This window comes from Papilio machaon, chromosome W (genome assembly GCF_912999745.1).
Source record: "Papilio machaon chromosome W, ilPapMach1.1, whole genome shotgun sequence".
NCBI classification, from domain to species: Eukaryota; Metazoa; Arthropoda; class Insecta; order Lepidoptera; family Papilionidae; genus Papilio; species Papilio machaon.
Genome location: NC_060015.1, coordinates 10166448 through 10189228, shown reverse-complemented (window position 1 = coordinate 10189228; position 22781 = coordinate 10166448). Strand labels below are relative to the sequence as shown.

The following is a 22781-nucleotide window of genomic DNA, read 5'->3' as shown; positions in this document are numbered from 1 at the left end:
CTTGCAAATAAAAGTTCTGAGTATGTTCATAAAATCAAATGTTTTCAAAGATTTAACCTCTCATTCCCTCGAACAACCAGCAACTTGGAACCATAAAATTTTACTAATAAAATCTGTAATCAAATCCTACGCTGATGTACGCCTTCATTATATTCATAAAAATGTTAAAAAAACAAACAGGCAAAAGTATAATAAACTAATTTTATTTCATGGAGAATAAATGATAATAACTAATATTAATAATGTGTTTTATTAACTTATATAGAAACGGCTAAAACACTCACGTATATATATCCGGTGTCGTCACCGACTAGTTTCGAGCCCTACGGGGGCTCTTCATCAGGGTGAGTGGGATTGGTATTATTTCGCGGACGCGGCCCGTCGCTCACTGCGCGCCTGCGCTCTTAGGGCGCGTCTTGAGGGGGCGGGGGGCGCGGGGTGCGCCGGCGTCGTTGATAAGTTAGTGATAATGTCTCACGAAAGTTTGAATAATTTAATGTGTTTTATTTTTACATCTGTATTTATTTTTCACATTACTACTGTATTTATTTACAATTTGATGAACTTGCTGACCGTATTGCGCACGTATTATTTAATGTTGTGCGTTATATTAGTGTGCGCGCGTCAGCGTCTTGCAAACGCACACATTCAAAAATAATGCTACAGTTTTTCAAGGTAAAGGCGTATCTAAACTATATAAATCATTGGCACCGACAAATTTTTCGTCCGTTCAATCGAATGCGTTGAAATTAATACAAACCGGTGCATCGGTGAGTGAGTGAAGCGAATGAAAAAGTCGATCATCGAAATAGGTATAATTACAACTTCGGTTTAGTGCTTCACATGTGCAGTCGGCAGCGGCGAGCGCACGAATGCATTTTCAGAAAATTACGCGCGTTCGCAAAAAGCGCGCGTTTTCGGAAATACGTAGCGTACTTACGTTTTTAGATGCATCGTTTTTTTTCGATGACAGATGTTTTTGTTTTTCTCATTAATACGTTCTTCTCTATAATAATTCGTCATTATATATCGGGGTGGATTGAATTCAAGTAAAATACGCTTACATATGTGTCTTACTTCTTAATAACTTTATTGAAAACATATTATTTCTCCTATTTAAAATATGTTCAGCTATATTAGTTTAATATCTAACGCTATGTTTTTGTTTAATTTACATTTCATTTTTTATTTTCATTTTTCATTTTTATTCAGTTAGTAATAAATATAGAAATCAGAATTTTACAATACCATATGCAACGAGAACAGCATCTCAAAGTAATGGAATATATGTACAAAGTAATTATGTGACAACCGCATTGAGCTGCGCCTCGGAGTCTGGTCCTTTTAATTATTTATCTTGGGCACAAAGCGAGATCTTATCTCCAACTAATGTTAATACAATTCCTGATAAAGACATGTTTTCTTAATTTATATTTAATTTTATTTGTATTGAATTACAATTGATCAACGTTAAAAAACATCCACCTAACAGATGTTTGTAGCTTTTTATGTTTCCGATATTATATATTGTAAATTGACTTTACAATCACTTCCTTTAGACATACATTGATGGATACTTATAATCCGGTATCTGTTAAAATATTTGTTTACCAAATAAAATATAATATGCCTCTTAAAATCAAATACTTTATTTAACAATTTTCTTACTGCTTTTGTTCGTAGTAAAGTAGTTTTCTAAATCTATATATATGTAAAAGAAAGTCGTGTTAGTTACACTATTTATAACTTAGCTTAGAACTAGGAGACGGACATAGGAACTCTTTCTTTATCTTGTGTGCATTTTTTTATTCCGCGCGGACGGAGTCGCGGGTAAAAGTTAGTATTAAATATATATTATCTAGCTATTTCTAATCAAACATAAAAAACTCTCGTTATCTCACTTGCACTTAAAGCACTGTCAAAAAATGTTAAAACAAATATGGCGACCGAAATGACCGGCATTGTTGTCGAAACGAGAAATGTCAGTTTTGTTTAAATTTTTTAAAATTAATAACGAACATTGAGGGCCGCATATCTGCTCGTCCGTCTCCTTCTCTCTAATTAGAAATATCTCGTAATTCTGTCGTGTTTTTGCCAACGACGCGGTGTCGTTCGAAAATTAAAATAGTTTAGTGTTTCCGATGGCAACAATAAAATTTAATAGCTTTATTCGTAGAAGTCTTCGTTGTTATATTATTTCGAATTTAATTTTTTTAAGATAAGAATTCGATAGATATGTTTCAATAAACATTGTCTTTGCCTTTTGTAATGTTTATCTTTGCAAGTTAAATATATTTTAATTGATTAACAATTAAAAGGAGTGTCGTGGCTAAAGGGTTAAGCTCTTGACTTGTAATCTGCAGGTCCTGGGTTCAAATCCCGCTATGTACCAACATATGTACATTTATAAGACATTCTTATTGTGAAGGAAAACATCGTGATGCTGCACATACTGAGTAGAAATTCAATTATATGTGTGAAGTCAACCCGCACTAGGTCAGTGTGGTTGACTATGACCTAGTCACCTCTAACTTAAGGTAGACTCCGAGCCCCTCAGTGGGGACGTATAGTGAGCTGATGATGAATAACCATTAATTACTTGTCTTCTCTATAAATAATTACCCTGATCTCAATAACTTCAGAGAGAAGAAATGTACTAACACCTTATAGCATTTGGATTTTTACTTTGTAGTAAAAGTTATTGTAAATTCATACATCATGTTATCAAAGATTACTAAGCAACATAATTGTAGTTTCGTTTCTATATATATATATATATTAAAGAAGATAAAATTTCTAAATAGCTTTTGTTTTTCGACGAATTAGACATACGTTGTAATGTGAACAGATTTTAAGATTTTTTGTAATAATTTTAATTAATTTAACGATAATTCAACGTCTAACTTCCGCAATACTTCCTTTTCGGTGTAACGTCATTTCACACATCCTGTTGTAATAAAAGATGTATTTTTTTTTTGTACTCCAGCCAGTACCAGTAACGTGACTCCGCAGTTTTGTCAAAATATTACATTGTAACGAACACTTTTTGCTACAAAATTACCCCTTTGACGTACGATTTCTTTCAACTATGGGATTATTTATTGTGTCCGCTCCGATATCTTTGAGATCTCAGATAAATGTAATCACTGAGATTGAATGACATTTTTTTTTTATATATTTTTTACTGTCGACTCAAAGTTTGATAGATTTTATACAATCTTATAACTTGAACCTTTACTTGAACATTTATAGTGTAGCAAAGATATCCGACAATAAATAGCTAGTCTAAAACCTATAGTTTTCTGTTAATTTATTAATGTCATTTCCTTCTTTATGAGATACAATTGGTCTTGACAAAGATCTTCCAATGTTATTCGAAATATTTTTCCACCAAAAAGTTTAGTAACGCTTCTTGTGTTTGTTTCAAACATGGCAAGAATTATGATAATTGACTCAAAATTATTCAGTCTCTTGTTTTGTGACATTTTAAATGACACGGGAGGAAAAAAGAGAAATATTGAAACATAAAATGGACGAAAAACCGTTATTTTTAATACACATTTCGAATTTCGAATCGGCGTCGACCATTTCGAGCGTTCTTCGATTCAAAAGAAACGCATTCACATGCTGGCCGCGTACCGCTCTAAATATAAAAACTCTTTTTTTTATGTCAAATATGGAAGGGTTACGTTAAAAACATTCTATTTTCGAATTGTTAAAAAGTCCACATTGTATGGAATACGTCAAAACTCCGCGGCTTATGCAGTACAAGTAAAATTAACAGATTATGCATGTTATTTTGTTTTCTAATTTTAATGCGAAATTTTATACTTTATTAGTTATTAAAATTAAGTTTTAAAGTTTTTCCGATTTATATAGTCACGTAGAAGTTTATTCTTCGAAAAACTTACGCGTCGTCCTTGATAAAGTCGCAAGGGGGTGCGTTTGCGTTGTCTTTTCTCAAGCATGGTTGTTTGGTTATACAAAATGTAGGTATATGATATATTAAATAGTTCAAAATTTAAGTATGAATAGATTACTGTACAAGACTTAAAGCAGTAATACAAGATTTCTTGTTTTAATTCATTTTTAACAATGCGTATCTGCTTTCTTTAATTGTACTATGAAAACATTATTCCTTTTTCAAATGATACGAAAGACACAGGAAGCGTGAGTTTTTTGTCACTTCCACATCTCTGCCGAACTGATTTACTGCTCCCGTCCCCCTCGCACACACACGATCTAACACTGTTGGATAGAGACGGTGGACTCCTAGTTGAGCTCAGGTGTGTTGACAATAACAGATGTTCAGAAGATGGCGTCGCGAGCGCATATTACACAATTACAATTCTATTTAATTATATTTTTTTCTCGCGCGTCGTATTCAATATTTTAAGTCGTAGGCGTACTGTGAAGACAATTGAAGATTTTTTTGTATCGCATGTTTACAGAATAACACCGTTAGTTTCCTTATTCTTAGTTTGGAGTTGGTAATGATAGTCGTTTGTTATTGGAAGTTGATTTCGTTATAAAAATTAAAATGCGTGGGCGCAGTGAAGGCAGACCGTGACGAATGCTTATATCATTCGAATTAGGCACATCTATCTATTTAAAACACGTCATTAGATGTTAATTGTTTAGGAACTCGCTTCTCTGTTTCTACAACAGTTTTGGTGAGCCTTTTGTTAGAGCTTTAGTTCAGTGTTCTTGTCTATTGGTACTTTTTATTAACTTTTACTAAATGACTAAGTTAATTTTTAAAGCATAATTTTACACCACACGCACATAAAACACTCATACAAAAGTTTTAAAGTTCTAAAGTTCCAAAGTTTGTAATACAATATCTCATTATGAAGCGAAAAAAAAATCAATGAGAAAACACGAGATTTGACCCGAAAAAACTCCACCCTTTCGTAAAGGGTTACAGAGCGAGATGGAACATAAACATATTGATTTAGAAAGGGATAGAAAAATTATAACAACCCTTTACTGCACCTGGAACTTTTTAAAGAAAAGTTTTTGTGTTCAAATTTGAAAAAGTGCAAAATTTCTTTTTGTTAAGGGTCAATATTGGTATTTTTTAGTTCAAATAAATGTCGTGACATAATAGAAGTTCGTTATCTAACACAATTTAGATGAGGCCATAACTCTTTGAATCAAAGGTAACAGACGTCATATTCACAAAAGATAATTATGGTATAGATAAAAAAATATGTACTATTTTTTAAGCTTCTACGAAATTAATTTTATTTATTTACGTCATTTGTCTGTGGGACTTGGAAATGTAAGAACTTTTACTTGATGTGATTTTACAGATATGTTTTAATGTGTCATGTATTTACAAGAATCAGTCAGTTGTCTATCGATGGATATAGTTATTTAACAATCATTTATGTCTGGGATTTTTGTGTCTGGAGTCGAAAATAAAAGGAAAATATTCAATTCACATAGGTACCAATAAGTAACTAATATTATAAATATTGTAAATGCGAAAGTTTAAATGGATGGATGGATGTATGTTAGAAGGTATCTCCAAAACGGCTCAACGGATCTCGATGAAATTTGACATACTCGAAGATGTGGAACATAGTCTGGGAGAACACATAGGCTGCTAATTAATTTTTTTTAATTCCGCGCGGACGGATTCACGGGCGACAAGCTACTGTGAATATAACATTCAATAAGTAACTATGAAAATAGTCTATTTATTAAGACAATTTCCAGTAGAGTAGAGTTTACATCCCTAATTTGAGACCTTACCATCATTCAAGTTAAATAAAAAGCACTTTATCGTCTAATTGACAAGATGTCGCTGTTTGCTTCTCCAATTGACATAAAAAGAAGTTAGATGTTTGCAAATCAACAGATGTGTTATATGGCAAAGTGACAAAACTTTTAAATTAAATAATTTATTTTATTAGGATACAATTCCTTACTGAAAACATGTTAACTGTAGGGGAAATGCGGGTAAGACGGGGACGCTAAGGTAAAGTAGTAAAAAACTGGGTATTTAAAATAATATCAGTGTTATTTATTAATCAAACATTAATTACTTATTATCGTTTTATTTGGCACAACTTTGGACTTGGTAACTAATCATATAAAAATTAGAAAATAATAATTATGAAAAATGGAAAATACACCATCTTACCCCACATATGAGGTAAGACGGGATACTAAAAAAGGGGCAAGATAGGTACAGAGGGTAAGATGGGGACTAATTTTCTTCACATAAAATACATATCAAGACATCCTCCATATCTTCGTCGTCGACTCTAGCACAAGCTGTGTGGGCCCATCGTCCACACCGCTGACACCCTACCCAGTTTTCCGACGATTTTAGATAAGAATTGTTTTCATCATTACAATATAAACAAATTGTATCTTCCTGTGATTCTTTTCTTATTACGCTCTCGTTTCCTTTGCCTTTACCTTTACCTTTGGGCTTCTTAGTTGTGGTATTATCAACGGCTAGTTTCGCAAGTCTTTTTCTTTCTTCTACTTCTTTTTTATACGGAGTGGAAGTAATGATGGCGGTTGTACCCCTTCGGTATTTTTTTCTTTTTTCATTAGACTGAATTGCTGGTATGGCTATGATATCACTAGGAGAGGCATTATTAAAACTAGACGTGAGATCACGGCAAACTGCTCGAACAGGAAATCTAGTTTGTCCTGCATGTAAATATGAAGGTCCAGGTTGTGGTGCAGTTTCAGGTTCATCAGCAAGTGGGGGTATTGACTGGGTTTGAGGTGAAATAGAATAATAAGGAGTTGCGGGCTGGGTAGGCGTGCAGTGATCTTGTGAAGATATTAGACTGATCTCAGTACGTGTTTGCAAACGAATTGATGGAAAATTGCTTTCAAGTTGAGCATTCCTTTCATTAGTCTGTGCTGATTCTGCAGGAGTATCATTAGTTGTGGATAGACTGTCCTCGATAACAGCATGTCGCTCGGTGGAAATGTCCGAAAATGGTAAATTGATGGCCTGTTTGATGGAATGGTAAATTGATGGATTGATTACCTCAAAAACAAAAAGTGGTAGCAATGTCACGACAAGCATAATACCATAATGTTGAAAGAGGCAAGATGGGGTAATGCCCCATCATGCCTCGCAAAGTTTGCCCCATCTTGCCTTCACCTCCATAATTCAGGAAAAATATTAGTAAAAAAAATACACGAAATTCCAAGCGTTAAGACTTACGCCACACGATAATTAATTCATTCACGAATGCGTTAAAAAAATCTACGATAATCAGGCACTTATACTTACGGCTTAATAAAAATGATTCAGAACTTAAATCATAGATCGATGATATCGGTAAACAAGTTTTGACCTGCACCGACTAAACGCACGCGCTGTCACTCGTTGCTGACACCGGACTAATAGTCCCTCGGGAGTGGCATCCCGTTGGCCATTATGATGCGTTAGTGTAATGTCTAGTTTCGTCTATGTGTGGGGGGCCCCGTCTTACCCCGTGTCCCCGTCTTATCCGTATCTCCCCTAGTACGTCGAAACAGTGAGTGTGTCGATCCCATTTAGACATTGAATATATATACTAAGGGTAGCGTGTGAACAACACTTTTAAATGACGCGTTCACAGGTTTAAAATGGTACTTTATCAAATATACATTAAGGGTATCGTGTGAACAGAAATCTATAATGTCGTATTGACAGATTTAAACAAGTTGTTAGGAAATTGTGCTTATCAATACTTAAACAGATATAAATTAAGGGTATAGTGAGAACAGGACTCTTAAATGTCGTATTGACAGATTTAAACAAGTTGTTGGAAATGGTACTTATCAATACTTAAACAAATATAAATTAGTTAGTTTATGTGGGAATGGAATAACAAAATAATTTAAGACAAAGGGAGGTTCTTATATACTAGTATTAGTAATCTTACATGATAAAATAGTGGTCATTATATAACAGATGTTAAGTCTCCTAACATACATCGGCAAGCAGCCGCGAAGCCGGGACACAAAGGAGCGCGGCCGGAGCGAGCGGCCGACACATATACCCGTAAACGATAAAAATATAAATTAAAACGTCTCAATGCGATACAAAAGCGGTCGAGACGATCCGATAGCGGGGGTTAATGCAAAAACGGCGAAGCTCTTTAAACATCGCGGGGAAAAAAGGCCAAAAGTAAGACAATCAAATGAGGGACGTACAGAAAGGGGGAATAAAACGACAGACAAAAAGCAATATGGCGGATTGTTTTTAATTATCGAGTATCGGCATAAATCGACGCACGTCGCCGCGAGCGGCCGCTTCGTGCGCCGCGGAGTCGCTCCCCGGATCAAATATTAATTAAAAATATGTTACAACAAATTTTGCATTTAGAACGGACCATAAACATCACCCTAACAGTTTTGAATTCCTCACATTTATTTCTTAAAATCATTAAAGTAGTTTTCTTGAGTTATCTTCACTAACCACATTATAAACATGTCGTATTGTTCTTAAATTTCACGCACTACTCAAGAGTTTAATGTCTAATCAAGATTGCTCTTGATTCTTATTTTAAGATTCGCTTTTCATTCAAAGGTCTCATGGTACCGTAAAACATTGAGATTTAACATATAGAAGTTACTTTTTAATGACCGTGGATTGTTAATATTATAGAAACTTTTCAAATAATAATTGTAGTAACATGATCAACTCCATTCCACTGCTGTTCTCGATTCATAAAATTCATATGTATGGGTGAAGGCAGTGCGATCGCGCGGATGTTCGACATATTTTACTTATAAATAAGAGGAACATTGTTGTAGGTACGTCGGTCCGTACGTTTGTACCCCTTTGTCATTGCCCGCTGTATTTATAGACCGAGCTCGTTTAGTGAAAATTGCTAATTTATCTATACTGTATCGTGTTGCAGTACTGCATAGCATAGAACAAAGACTTGTCTAGTCTGTGTCGAAAATAACATCGATCGGGATTACTATGGAAAAGCACAACCTAAGTGATTTTATTTCTTAAGGACATTCAAACAAAATTAGCTGTAAGTTAACTTCGATGAACATAGAAAATTGTAGATTTATTAAATCTTGTTAAAAGAGTTAAAGTGTTATTAATTTTTTACTTTATAAGTTGAAACGCTTCTCACCCAACCTTTCTCTATTTTCTGAAGTAGGAATATTTATTAGAGATTAACAATTATTTGATTGTCCAGTCAAAATATTATTAGTTCTTCATTTATTAGGTCATAAACTTCAATGGAAATTTAAAGTCTAAAACTTGAACACGTCAAAAAGCGTATGTTTCTAATGTTACTCACACAATCGCCGCCAAAAACCCACAACAAAGAACCGTCAAGAAAACCAGAAACCACGAAAAACATTGTCCGAGCAATCTTATTTATACCAGTCTGGGGCAAAATTCAATTTGAACGCGGACGGAATTTCTTAGGTTTTTTTCAAAAAAATGATCAATGACAGGCTCCACAATGACGGAATATCTGACCTTTTTTCCATCGGGAACTTTTTTAAACGGCTTTTGTGTGGCCAGAGACAATGGTGTTGGGGTCAGCGACCTACGATTATTTTTAAGGAATATCCTTTTAAGGCATCGAAATCAAAATTAATATTAAAGGGTAAAAAAAGTATCAAAATAAAAGCTTGACAATGTTTGAACTCCGAATACACAATTTATAATTGAACAACGAGTGGACGGATGGATGAACTTACACAACTAAGTAGGTATCGATAAAATATGTTAGGACTTGTATTAATTAGTTCAGTATTACGAAATCTAGTAATTTAAAATAAAATAACGCTCAATTGAAAATTTAAAAGGTTTTGCCTGCCGACAGACTCCTCTTTTTTCTTCGAAAGGAAAATATGTATTGAAAAATTGTATGAGGTAGTCTCCATCTTAATTCTCATGTACCGTGACATTTTATTGCTATCTACCACATATTAAGAAGCAAAAAGTACATCAAGTAATTTGCTGCTATTGTAATTTACAATTAAATATATCCTACGCTTATCTAACTCTTGATTTAAATTGTTATAATGTGAAATTACGCATACTACAGCTTGTAGTAACGATTTTAAACTTTACACACTTGTACATAAAGATTATTATAACCGATTGTGTAATGTGGTTAATAAGGATAGGTGTATTTAGGAGCGTAGGGGCGCGGAATCGAAGCGAAGACACACGCGCCTTAAATCAGTTGGTGCCGATCGCGCAAATAAACGAGACCCGCGGCCGATGATAATGTACCGAGTTGAGGACGTAGTCGTGGAATGGAGTCGATATTAGAAAAAAAACTGTTATTTTTTTATAAATAGTTATGACATTGAATGTAACAATTTCGTCACCAATTTTGAAATAGAATGCTTTACGACGTTTTTTATGTATAGTAACCTAAATTATTATCCTGTGTTACTTTCCATGCTAACCGTTTACGTTATGCATGTCATATACTTGTGTGCATTTATGTTGTTTTAGATCCTATTTAACCCAATTATTGAAAATTATACTGTATAAATTGTAAATAGTTAAAATATTTAACTAAAGGCGACTCCATAAGTATCCTAAGCTTTAAAGCGCGTAACGAATGATTTACAGAGAAATTAACAAAGTCATAATGAATTTTTTCGAAGTTTCTCTCGAAGAATAAAATATTTGAAATTGAGTATTTTTAATTTTCTTATAGAAACAAAACCAATTAATTTATAATTATTTGTATTAATTAAAACTAATAATCGAACTCTTTCATTACCAAGGTCCTGTTTACACCGCCATCTAGCGTTATTTTTTCCGAAATAGAAACCATAGCAGTAGGTCCAGTGCGAATACTGTGACAACCGCCATTGTTTCATCATCGACAAAATTTGTGCAGCGCCCCCTATATAAAGTACCTAGTGTAAAGTACACCAAAATTCTCATAGTAATTTTGACTTAATTGCCGATGACGATACGAAGGCGATTATCACAAAAATTGGTACTTGATCCACTGTAATTTAGATTTAGCATTACATCGATTGACAACGATGAAGATATGGTGCACTAGCGTTCCATGTTTTAATTTTAATATAAGTAACTACTTATTGTTTTTTTAAAAATTAAGAGAACATTATCTTTTAAGTATTAAACACGTATATGTCGTAAGTAAAAATATATGTTATAAGCAAGCAAGTAAAATAAATGTAGAATTATTGTTTGGGCTATTGCGGTATTTTGTTACAGACACAAACACCTTTTGAATAAAATAATGAACCGTCATAGATCGTTTTAGATTAATGCACTCAAGTCAAGATTTATACAAAAGCCTCTGTCCGAGCGAGCGAGACAGATATATGTAAAAGTGAGATAGAAGATCAATGAAGGAACGTCATTTGTGTAATTATTATAATAAGGATACGACTGTTATATTTAATACAGTAAATATATTTCAAGGCAAACATTCATTATGTAGCAATGTTTGATCAAATCTTTGGCAGAGAAGGGGACGCATGGGAAGGGTAAATATCCTCTTTCTGTGCATCATCTCCTCTCTGGATATAAGTTAAGCAATGCATCTGTAAATGCGGACATCTATGGGCAGTAGACACGTCGTTATTTTGGAGAAAACAAATGGCATCGTGCTCGTTTGCCACCTTATATTTACTATAAAAAATAAATTAAAAACCTATTCCGATCCTAAAATCTTGTCTTATTTAAAAATAATGTCCGTGCGATATAAAAAAAATCTAATTTGTAGCCTTTGTGTATGCCAATTTTCACCTAGATCAGTTGAGCCATCTTGCAGATACGTTCTAATAAACATCCATACATTCATACATACATACATACATCTAAACATTCGTATATTAGCCTCATGATTTCACATACATGAGCCATGTCTAGTATAAGACTACATCGTGACTTTTCCATTTTATCAAACCAATATTATATCTACAGATATTGTCTGTAGTTGATAGTGTCTAATTATCATAATAATTGGTCGTAGCCGTATCCATACAAATCTAACATGAACTCGCCACAAGTCGGAGAATCGCGTAATAAGTTCAAAAACGGAATGATTTTTAAAAAATGTATCTTCGCTCGCGCGCTCGTTTATAATAAGAGAAACCGAACGAAACGGACAGCGAGTAAAAAGTCCAAAAGCATACCCTTTTCGAATTTTGTTCGAAAAAGAATGATCCCGTGATAAATATTGAAATATGAAATGGAGATATGATACTTTTTGTTCCGTTCACCGGCCGCCTTCGGTTTTTGTCTTCGGCTTGTTTTTTTTTTTTACTTTATTTTTTTTTAATTCCACGTTTTTAATAGCGTTTTGAACACGGGTTAATGGTCAGAGGCCGGCGCGTCCACGCTACTGTTTTATTGAGCATTAATTTTACTATTATGGTTTCGTATATGAACCGGTTGTGATACACGAAGTTTATAATCCCAGCAGTGGGCCGGCGTCATAACGAATCTTTAATTGGTGCGTTAGAATTTGTTACTGCGCTCACTGAATGCCTCTATTTAAATATTATCTCCTAATAAACTATATTGTATGGAGTTTGGAATCAATTGAGGTACAATCACGCACAGAAGTCGAGACGAATTTGTTTAACTATTTTATTAAAGAAGATTGTGTTCTGTACAAAAATTTATTATTGTAGTTTTTGATGTTTTTTTTTTTATCTTTATTCTTTTGCATGTAAGTAATAATTATTTGGCGTATCGTTCAATATAAGCGCAAGAACCGTGCATGCGATTTCTACTTTTTAGCAGGAAAGTAGCTATATTAATTTTAAGAAAGAATTGGATTTTAGAAACGTCGTTCTAGTTATACATCTAGTAAGTTATAACTAGCATTTTCGTTTATTTATAGGTATTTGGTATCTTTATTAATATTAGTGTAAGATGTATGATTAAAAATATCACATCATAATAATTAAATGGAGATACTAGGTGTGAATTTATGCTGACTTACACATGTGAAATGTTTTATCTTTGTGAATATAAATTTTGTGTAAATTTTAAGAAGTTATACATTATGCAGATGCAGATGAAGTTAATCGCTTTTTTTGAAGTAAGTAGATAATTGAATATCTTTTTCTATTATTACTGAAAGGTCTACCTAAAGGAACCTAAATATTCAATGGCACAAAAATAAGTTTTAAAGTTTTAAAATACTAAACTGGTACCATCTTTGATTACTATGCCACTTAATGTTTTTATGCATTGTTCTTTTTATTTTTTGTATATAAGAATGTCATTTTACATCATAAATCGTTGGTTTCTGAGACCAAATTATCGAGTTTTATCAGTGGTAATTTTAACAGTGGTAGTTCCCGCAACAACAATGTTTGTTGGGTGCAAGAATTAGCCGGGTCGACCGGTGCAATACCACAACCACACAGAAGACAGGCGTCAAGTGGAAGCAATTCCACGTTTCGTCTGATGAGTGTGGTGTCGGAGGCATAATTTTAGTTTGCTCGCTTGCCACCTTTTGATATTTAAAAAATCGTTTAAAACATATCGTTATCTTTGTTTTGTCAAAGACGATATATTTTATACACAAATTTTGGTCTCAGAAACTAACAATAAAATTGATAATGTAAGACTATCGTACTGATGTTATAAATGCGAGTTTGGATGGATGGATGGGTGTTTGCTAGAAGGTATCTTCTGAAATTTGCCATAGATGTAGAACATAGTCTGGAAGAACACAGGCTACTAATTGTTTTTTTTTTTTAATTCTGCGCGGACGCGGACGGAGTCGCGGGCCAGCTAATAACAAGATAAGACCGTTAAAATGATAAATAATACAAATCTCTCGCCGACTTATAGCCGGTTACTTCTGATTTGAAAAAAAAAGTAATGAAATAAAAAAGCATCCACGTCTCAACTCGTTTCTGAGGATTTCATATTTTAAAATCAGATCTATGTTTGAATGAGGGGCGAGTTAGTGCTAAGTCACGTTGTACGTTCGGAATGCAGAGTATTATGTTCCGATTGTTGCTGCCAGCTAGCTCTACAACTTGCCTTAACTTGCTATTCTTTTAACTTAAAGTTAACATAAAATGTAATAGGATTTCGTCATTATTTAATTTGTATATAGAAATGTTTTGAATAATCGAAAAACGCCATTTACGAGATTCAATAAGGTAGAAATTTTTAATTATTGTCTTTGTAACTAGAAATTATATTTAAATTATAGATGAATTTTGATTTTTTTAAATTTGATAACATTTACTTAGTTTACATAATATAAGTGAATTAGTTTAAATAAATCTATCGCATGTGTATTGTGCTGCCATCTATTGGAGTCCTTTAGGAACTACAGTATATGGGATGAGTTAAAAAAAAAAAAAAAAAATTCAGTCGAATTGATAACCTCCTTCTTTTTGAAGTCGGCTAAAAAATAAAACAGCATTATTATTTTTAAGGTTATTATATTTATTTATAAATAACGCTGTCGCATGATATAAGTTATGTACAATTAAATAATACAATTTATATAAAAATAATAAAGATTTGTTCCGGCGATGTGGCGATATGGCGATGTGGCGATGTGGCGATGAGAGCGGCCTGTGGTGGCGGACAGGGCGCCCTCGCACAACGCCGGTACAAAACTAAAGCAACATTGATTAACTTCAAGCTTTATAAAATTTTCAAAGAGAAGCTGCGATATTCTGTTAAATAAACAACATAACAATTGATAATGTCGACAATAAATAAAAAATAACATTTAAAAGTTAAAGTTGACTAGAGAGCGAGGATTCCATCTTCCAAGCGACTTCTCGTAGGCATTCGATAGGGTGTAACACTTATTTATTTACTTAATATATTAATAAATAATAAATAATTTAATATAAAAAAACTCCTTTACACTATTAGACTCCGAATTGTATAAAAATCGTATTCCAGTATGATATTAGTGATTAATTTAGCTGTAGATTTGTATAAAGTCTTGGTGTACCACAAGGGTGTAATTTGGGTCCAGTCAGTCCTTATCTAGTTATCGACGACTTTGAGATAGAAAGCGGCGAGTGAGTCTCCCTTGTTGCCGACTGCTCGTGCTTGATATTGTCCGCTGTCGTCGGAATTGCATTTTGTAATTTCAAGGCGGTACGTGGCGCCCTCCATTGTGAAGTTGTAACGCGGTGAACTCTCGTCGATAGGTTTACCGTCCTTCAGCCATTGCAATTGGAGTGGTGGCTGAAAACGAAGTTAAAGTTGTGGTAAATACAGCAGTATGAGATTTAACCACTAAATGTACACTTAAGATGTTCATTAGTGCTTGAACAACTCTGAATTACCTAGATCAGGGATCCCCAAACTATTTTGGATAAGTGACCCCTTTTTAGAAATGTACTGTTACCTCAGACCCCCCATGGCCAAATTACTTACTTTTAAGATCAATTATTTTTTTCAAATTCTGACTTAGGTCCAATAGAAGAAGACAGTGTGAGAATTAACAATACTTTAAGTTCAATATCGACTCCTTGGGGTCTAACTTAAAGTATTGCCACCACCACCACTTTGACCTCACCGACTACTTTGGGAATCCCTGATCTAGATCATATTACGCATGCATGTTAATTATTTGCTTGTTTTTTATAATATATATCTTATTCTAAGTTCTACATTACCTGCTCCAACTGCGCAGTGAAGAGTGCTGGTTCTCCTGTACCGACGGTGGTGGATGTGGGGAAGGTGGTGTACTGCGGGGTGGCTGTCTGCTCTCCCGACACATGCACCACCAGCGAGCACGACGAGAACGACTCTCCCGCGTCGTTGAACGCCTCACATGTGTATACACCTGGACATTACATTATAAATCTATATATATAAAAGAAAGTCGTGTTAGTTACACTATTTATAACTCAAGAACGGCTGAATCGATTTCACTGAAAATTGGTGAGCAGGTAGCTTAGAACCAGGAAACGGACATAGGATAATTTTTACTCCGTTTTCTATTTTTTATTCCGCGCGGACGGAGTCGCGGGTAAAAGCTAGTTTAAACTAAGACTGTGAAGCTTACAATTCGAATAAACATAATTCACTAGATGGCGCTGTTATTTAAATTTCATTTCTCTTCAAAACAATCTTCAATTCTTAACAACTGAATAATATATTGCGGAACTGTCTAGTTTCAGATACTGACCTGCATCTTCTGGGAATATCTCAGCGATGTGTAGCTTGTGTATGTTAGCCTCACTGGAATACTGGAAGTCCTTGGAGGGCTTGATCTCCTTGTAGTTGTGGAGCCATACCACATCGAATCTCTCCGCGCCCACGATCCTACATAAAATATACAATGAATTAAAGAGCCTTCTAATTCCTTCTGGGAATGTGTTAACATTTAAATTTGTCACTAGAGGGAGACATTGTTGGAAAATCTTATAATGCAGTTATCTGACCTGCAGGACAGCGTGACAGCATCACCATCATTGACGATCTGTGACACAGCGTGGTCCACGATCCTGGGCGGCTTGTCTCCGAACTTGACACCGCCAGAGGGCGCGCTCTCCGCCGCTAAACAAGTCACATTAAAAAAAGAAATTTCATTATACGCTTTAACTTGTTTATTTCTCTCTCCATAAATTTAAAATACAGTTAATAGCCAATTTATCAAATATACAAAGAAAATTTAGACCCAATTTTTTCAAATACTTTCTTTCTAATCTCCTCTTTCCTACAAAACTTTCCTAATATTAAATTCTTCAAGAATTATATTGGAAAAATAGTTACTTCTTGTAATAGGATACTGCCGCAGACATTAAGATGTCTTGTATGAAAAATCTACACATAGTCCAGTATGAGAAATGTACACCCTAATCATTGGTTTCTGAGACCAAAATTTCTGTACAAAACATATCGTCATCGGTATCGTCATTATCTTTGTCAAACAGAGATTTTGGTCTCAAAAACCCACAGTAAGTGATTTAAGTCAATTTTAATTATTTATTGGTGGTACTAACGTTTGACGGTGACCTTGCACTTGGTCTCAACCTCGCCCTGACTGTTGATGGCCTTCAGCGAGTACACACCCTCGTCCTCGGGGAACACCTCCGCGATAGCCAGCGATGCTACGCTATTCTTGTACTTCAGGTCCACCACCTGCAACATACATATACATACATCTGTCTGTTTGTTCACTTTTACAACATATAAACTAAATTACCACATGGAAAAAAATTCAAAGGCTTTGCCCTTATTTTTCATAATATGTTTACCATGTTTCTTCCTTTCTCTGTCTCTTTACACGTTATGGGAAACTCGTTTCAGTTATGTAAACTCAGACCACTTCGCAGTGACCCACTTATAGAAATATTGCTTTGTTTTTTTGCACCGGAAACAAACTCCACCCATTCATAAAAATAACCAATTAGGTAATTGCGGAAACGACACGATAGAGCAAATTAAAATAGTCTATCCAACTTTTTTTATAAGTCAGACATATTTGATTGTCGCTTTTAAATTGGAATACCGTCAAATTCCCTGATAGTACATACCTCAGAGGAGTGCAGCGGCTGACCATCCTTGTACCATTCAACGCGCGGGTCGGGGTCACCTCGTACACTGCACGACAGCAGCAGAGGTGCAGCATCTCGCGCAGTCACAGCATCCGGCAGAGCACGGGCGAAAGATGGCGCGCACATCGACGAGTCGGATGCAGGCACTGTTCATACAAATCAGTATACATCGACCAAATCTTACCAGGTAGGTATAAGTCAAACTAAATTATCAAGCACAGTAGCGCCCCCACTGTCAATGTCAAAAGAGTGTCAAAATCCTTGTCATTTTAATGGTTTTATAGGTTTTTCATATTTAATGACAGTACCGTGATAACAGTGCTTCTCTTCTTGGCTCAGATAAGCTTGTAGTACTAATTCAGAAAGGATTGAATGATTTAAGAAAGAAAATAAAAGATAATGCCATTTTGTGTTCCAATAAATTGCTTAGACAAATTTAAACGCCAATAATTAAGACTTATGAAGATTTAAATAGCTACTAAAGTCCTGAAAAATGATAAAAAAATCAACATTTTGAGCAACAAAAAGTCAGAGTTTACTCACAGACTAGTTCCTTAGTAGCGCTTCTAGATCGCGAGGATGTGGAGTCAGAGTCTCCTAGTTTAGCTCCGTACTTCTTCTTGCTTGGCTCGATGGAGTTCTGTGGTGAATACTTAGGTCGCGGCGCCTGCGCCTGCGACTTGCTCGGCGGATCGATTGTCACCTTTATACATACAGTAACAAGATTCAAATTGCAGTAAAAGACAAAGTCAGATTCTCATTACCATTTTTTTCTATTTCTTACAACATTGATTTTTTTTGTTATATCTATGTTTTCATACTGCCAATAGATGGCGTTTTTATTTAAAATTAACTTCATGTCTAGAATTATTCACAGTTTTACCTTTGTCTTGGTGATGATGGGCTGAGGCGCAGGCTTGAGCGGTTTCTCAATATAGCGGCGATCACCCGAGTGCAGGAAATTGTGCGCTAACTGCGCTTGCTCCGCACTTATTACCTCTCCTGTATCACACAATAACAATTTTCAAATTAAATTCAATGTTCAATATAATCACACTAAAGTAAACCTTACGTTCATTGTCACAAAGTCTACATTAGTACGCTCACCTTCAACAATAACGACGCATGAGGTCTCGTCTGTGCCGTGTACATTGGTGGCGACGCAGGTGTACTTGCCGCTGTCTTCTGGCCTGCAGTCCACGATCTCCATCGTAACCACACCATCCGAGTGCGTCATATTGTAATCGTATTTGGACAGCTCTCGCTTGTCTTTGTACCTGGAGGTTTAAACAATCAATTGTTAAGTCAGATCAAGACATATTAAATTGGTTTTTAAAGTAAACAGTTAGCACACAATGTGCACTTGGTGTGTGTGGGCGGGGCGTGTCAGTGACGTACCATTTGACAGTGGGCGTGGGCTTGCCGCTGAGACAGCAGAGCAGCTTGCAGGTGTCGCGCGCCTGCATCACACGAGGTCGCAGCTGGAAGGTGAAGGCGGGGGCAGTCTCGCTGGACTCCTGCCAGAAGGTGTAAGGCAGAGGCTCGCGACGACGCGGCGCCTCGGCCGGCGGCTGGCGCTGCACTCGCGGCACCGCTACAATGTACATAATACAGAAGTCAACTTATAGATCTATTAGCGTGGAATAGTAATTTGTGGTAGTAGGTTTGTTTTAATACATGTGTATCAACAATGAAAACTGAGTAATTAACCTCAGATATGCTTAAGTATAATTATTCGGCAGTATCAATAGAATTACACCTTGTTTTTTGTCAATTAAATAATTTGATAAATATTAATTTCTGTATAAAATTTCAAATTGCATGTACATGTTTGATACTTCGTAATTAATCGTATAAATGTTTAAAGTTTTTTCTTGCAAAATTTACGTTTAAAACATACTATAGTTTACGTAGGAGCCATCAACTGGTAAGTGATTTAATAAGTAAATAGCGTTTAATTGTATTTTAAAAAGAATTAAACAGTTTAAGACTGAATAAGTAGAAATTTCGTCGTTTTTTTTTCAAAGTTACTAATTAAAATCATTAAGAAACATATATTTATATACATATAGTGTATGTGACGCACGAGCCAAGTGTTTGATGTGACATTTATTGCTTGGGGATGGCTATAAATATATCCGCGCGTACAATTTATTGTTCAATTGTTGGTAAGACATCGGACGATGGTAAATAACTCACTCCGAACTATTCTCAGACACGGAAATTGATATAAATTTGCAAATTTAATGCTAAAGTAATACTGATTACTGTTGATTTCTGAGATCAACATTTTTGTATGAAATACATCGTCATACCTGTCACTGACAAAACAGATATAAAGACATGTTTTAAATGATGATATTGGTTTAAGAAACCCACCTTAATGGTAATTTTAAACACTTACAGATTAAATTTAGTAATTTAAGACTTTCATTAAGTTATTAATCCTACTAATATAAATGCGAATATTTTGAATAGATATTTGTTTGAAGATATCTCCAGAACGGCTCAACGGATTTTGATGAAATTTGGCACAGATGTAGAACATACACTTGAGGAATATATAGGCTACTTATTAAGTTTTTTTTTATTTCCTCGCGAACGGAGTCGCGGGCGACAGCTAGTTGAATATAGATTCAAATACAAAAATAAATGTTTGCTTTTTAAAACGAAATATAAAAAAAAACTAATAACTATGTGTTCCAAATAAAAATATTCACCTCAACAACCTCGATTTGTCAAAAATAATTACGTTTAGAAAAAAAACGCTTAAGCTTTTTCTTTCGAACGATGAATTTAAACGACAAAGATGGAGTAATACAGAGAGAGAAGAAGAGAGAAGAGAAGGTAGTAAGGATAGAGTGACGTACGCTGCACGTTGAGGAAGACGACCTCCTCGCGGAAGCCGTAGTGGTTCTCAGCGCGGATGATGTATTCTCCGCGATCTTCCAACTTCGTGCGATTTATTATGAAGTAGTAATCGTTGCCGGAGTATCTATAAATAATAAACAATCTTATATACAACTCTATATCTATATACACGTATATAAAAGAAAGTCGTGTTAGTTACACTATAACTCAAGATCGGTCGAACTGATTTAGTTGAAAATTGATGGGGAGGTAACTTAGAACTAGGAGACGGACATAGGAACTTTTTTATCTTGTGTGCATTTTTTTTATTCCGCGCGGACGAAGTCGCGGGTAAAAGCTAGTGTGAAGAAAATTAAAGTTTTTTATGTTATATCACATCATAAGAAAAACTTGAATCTAATAGTACATCCTGGAAATTAGTTTCGCTTCAAAAGAACTTAAAAGTATTTGAATATTACCTCTTCATAAATTTAACAGATTGTCGCAGTTCGCGGTTGTTACGGGACCAGGTGACTGTTGGTGTGGCGCAGGCAACCACGCGGCAGTACAGCTTCACAGACTGACCCTCGTAGCAGAAGGCGGACTGCGGCTTTATCACAAACCTCGGCGCTGCTTGACGACGATCTATACGGAACATCTCTTACTTAACTGATATCACCAGTATACGTTCCCACTAAGGGTCTCGAAACCTACCCTAAGTTAAGGGTTGACTTCACACATGTTTGAATATGGTAAATCGAAAATTTCATTTGTATGTACAGTCAGCTTCATAAATATAGTGGCAGTCAAGATATCCAAATATATAGGAACACCTAAAGTGATCAATTATATAAGTACAACCAAAGTTATCAAATTAATTGAAGCATCCACTCTGCTCAAAAACATCGGAGCGTTCACATCGTCATATATATGAGTACATTCAAAGTGCTCATAATTATAGTAACAGACAGAGCGTCAATAGTAACGAAGCATCGAAAGTATGCAAAAATATCGTAACATTTGACAAAATTGAACTCTATCTCTATTTGCTTAAGATACACTTTGAAATATACTACTTCTGTTAAATTCATTTGACATTTTATATCAAAACATTTTTTTGCTATTTACTTCAAGTTTACGTCCCGCATGACAGATAGGTACGAGATAGATAAGCAATATCAAATTTTAATTTGTCACCATATATGCCAGTTTGGCCTTACGGTTTAACTGCTCGCTATAATACGCAGTTTTGGCGATTCGAATCCCAAACTTATTTTTACATTTTTAAGGTTTTTAATTTTATTATCAAAGCGTTATATAAAATTGAACTTTTTCGCAACAATTATTTGGGAGACGTCATTAGCATGTTTTTTTTATTGTTCACGTTTATTATTGTAAGTTTCGTCATTAAATTCCGCGCGGACTGTCACTGGCGACATCTAATACGTGTAATAAATCTATGCTTGGAAAATTCTACTGCAACCGGACTAAAGATACCTAACAGGAAGAGAAAAATATTTTGATACAAATTGTCAATTAATTAACACAAGTTGTATAGATGGCCGAACCTAATCGTTATTAATTTTATTTAAATATTTAATACCCCAAAAATAAAAATTTAAAATTGTTTTTGTTAAGTAAAAAACATATTCTAAGTAAATTACTAGATTTTTCCTTTTCATTAAAAAACATCAAGCTGTATACATATATTGATAATATTGAAAAATAAAAACCTTGTAAGCCTGGGATTCGAACCATTAAACTTACGTACTGCGGCGAAAATAGTATATAATTATGAGCACTTTGAATGTACTCATATATATGACGATGTGAACGCTCCGATGTTTTTGAGCAGAGTGGATGCTTCAATTAATTTGATAACTTTGGTTGTACTTATATAATTGATCACTTTAGGTGTTCCTATATATTTGGATATCTTGACTGCCACTATATTTATGAAGCTGACTGTACATGGCGGAATTCGAACCCATGCAGATTAAAGTCAATTTAACCCCTAAGTAATGATGCTTTTTTAATAAATAATAAATTTATGTATTTTTTTTTATTCCGAAATTTAAGTCTATCTTCAGTGCTACCTATAGAAATAAAATATGAGACTAAATACAAAAAATAGCCGTGTCGCTGGTTATTGGATTGAATGAGGTTTTGTGACAAAGTTAACTTACCGAACTGTCCATCGTATATCTTCCATTTCTCGATGAGCAACTTGCGCAAAGAACTGTACTCGCTCAGCCTGCCGATCGGCAACACGAACGACGACCAATTCTAAAGAAAAATACGTATTTTCAATAAAAAAAAATTATAATTTCAATAGAAATAAAACTAATAAAGACTCCATCTATTGTTTCTTGCGTGTAACGAAATATACATAAACTTGTCCTTGAAGTTCAACTCACCGTCTTCATCTATAT

General features: G+C 34.7%; 1 protein-coding gene across 1 annotated transcript; it reads right to left on the bottom strand.

Moving 5' to 3' along the window:
* Positions 1-14418: 14418 nt before the first annotated feature.
* LOC106712062 (twitchin-like) lies at positions 14419-22775 on the bottom strand. Its single transcript, XM_045685705.1, has 14 exons — positions 22767-22775; positions 22536-22635; positions 20829-20994; positions 20370-20494; positions 18898-19093; positions 18607-18776; positions 18383-18501; positions 18043-18202; positions 17479-17645; positions 16945-17083; positions 16384-16498; positions 16128-16264; positions 15613-15782; positions 14419-15178 (listed from the first exon to the last, which is right to left on the bottom strand). Exons 1-14 carry the CDS (start codon positions 22773-22775, stop codon positions 14975-14977), a joined length of 1977 nt encoding a protein of 658 aa, XP_045541661.1. The 3' UTR covers positions 14419-14974.
* Between the last annotated feature and the right edge of the window lie 6 nt (positions 22776-22781).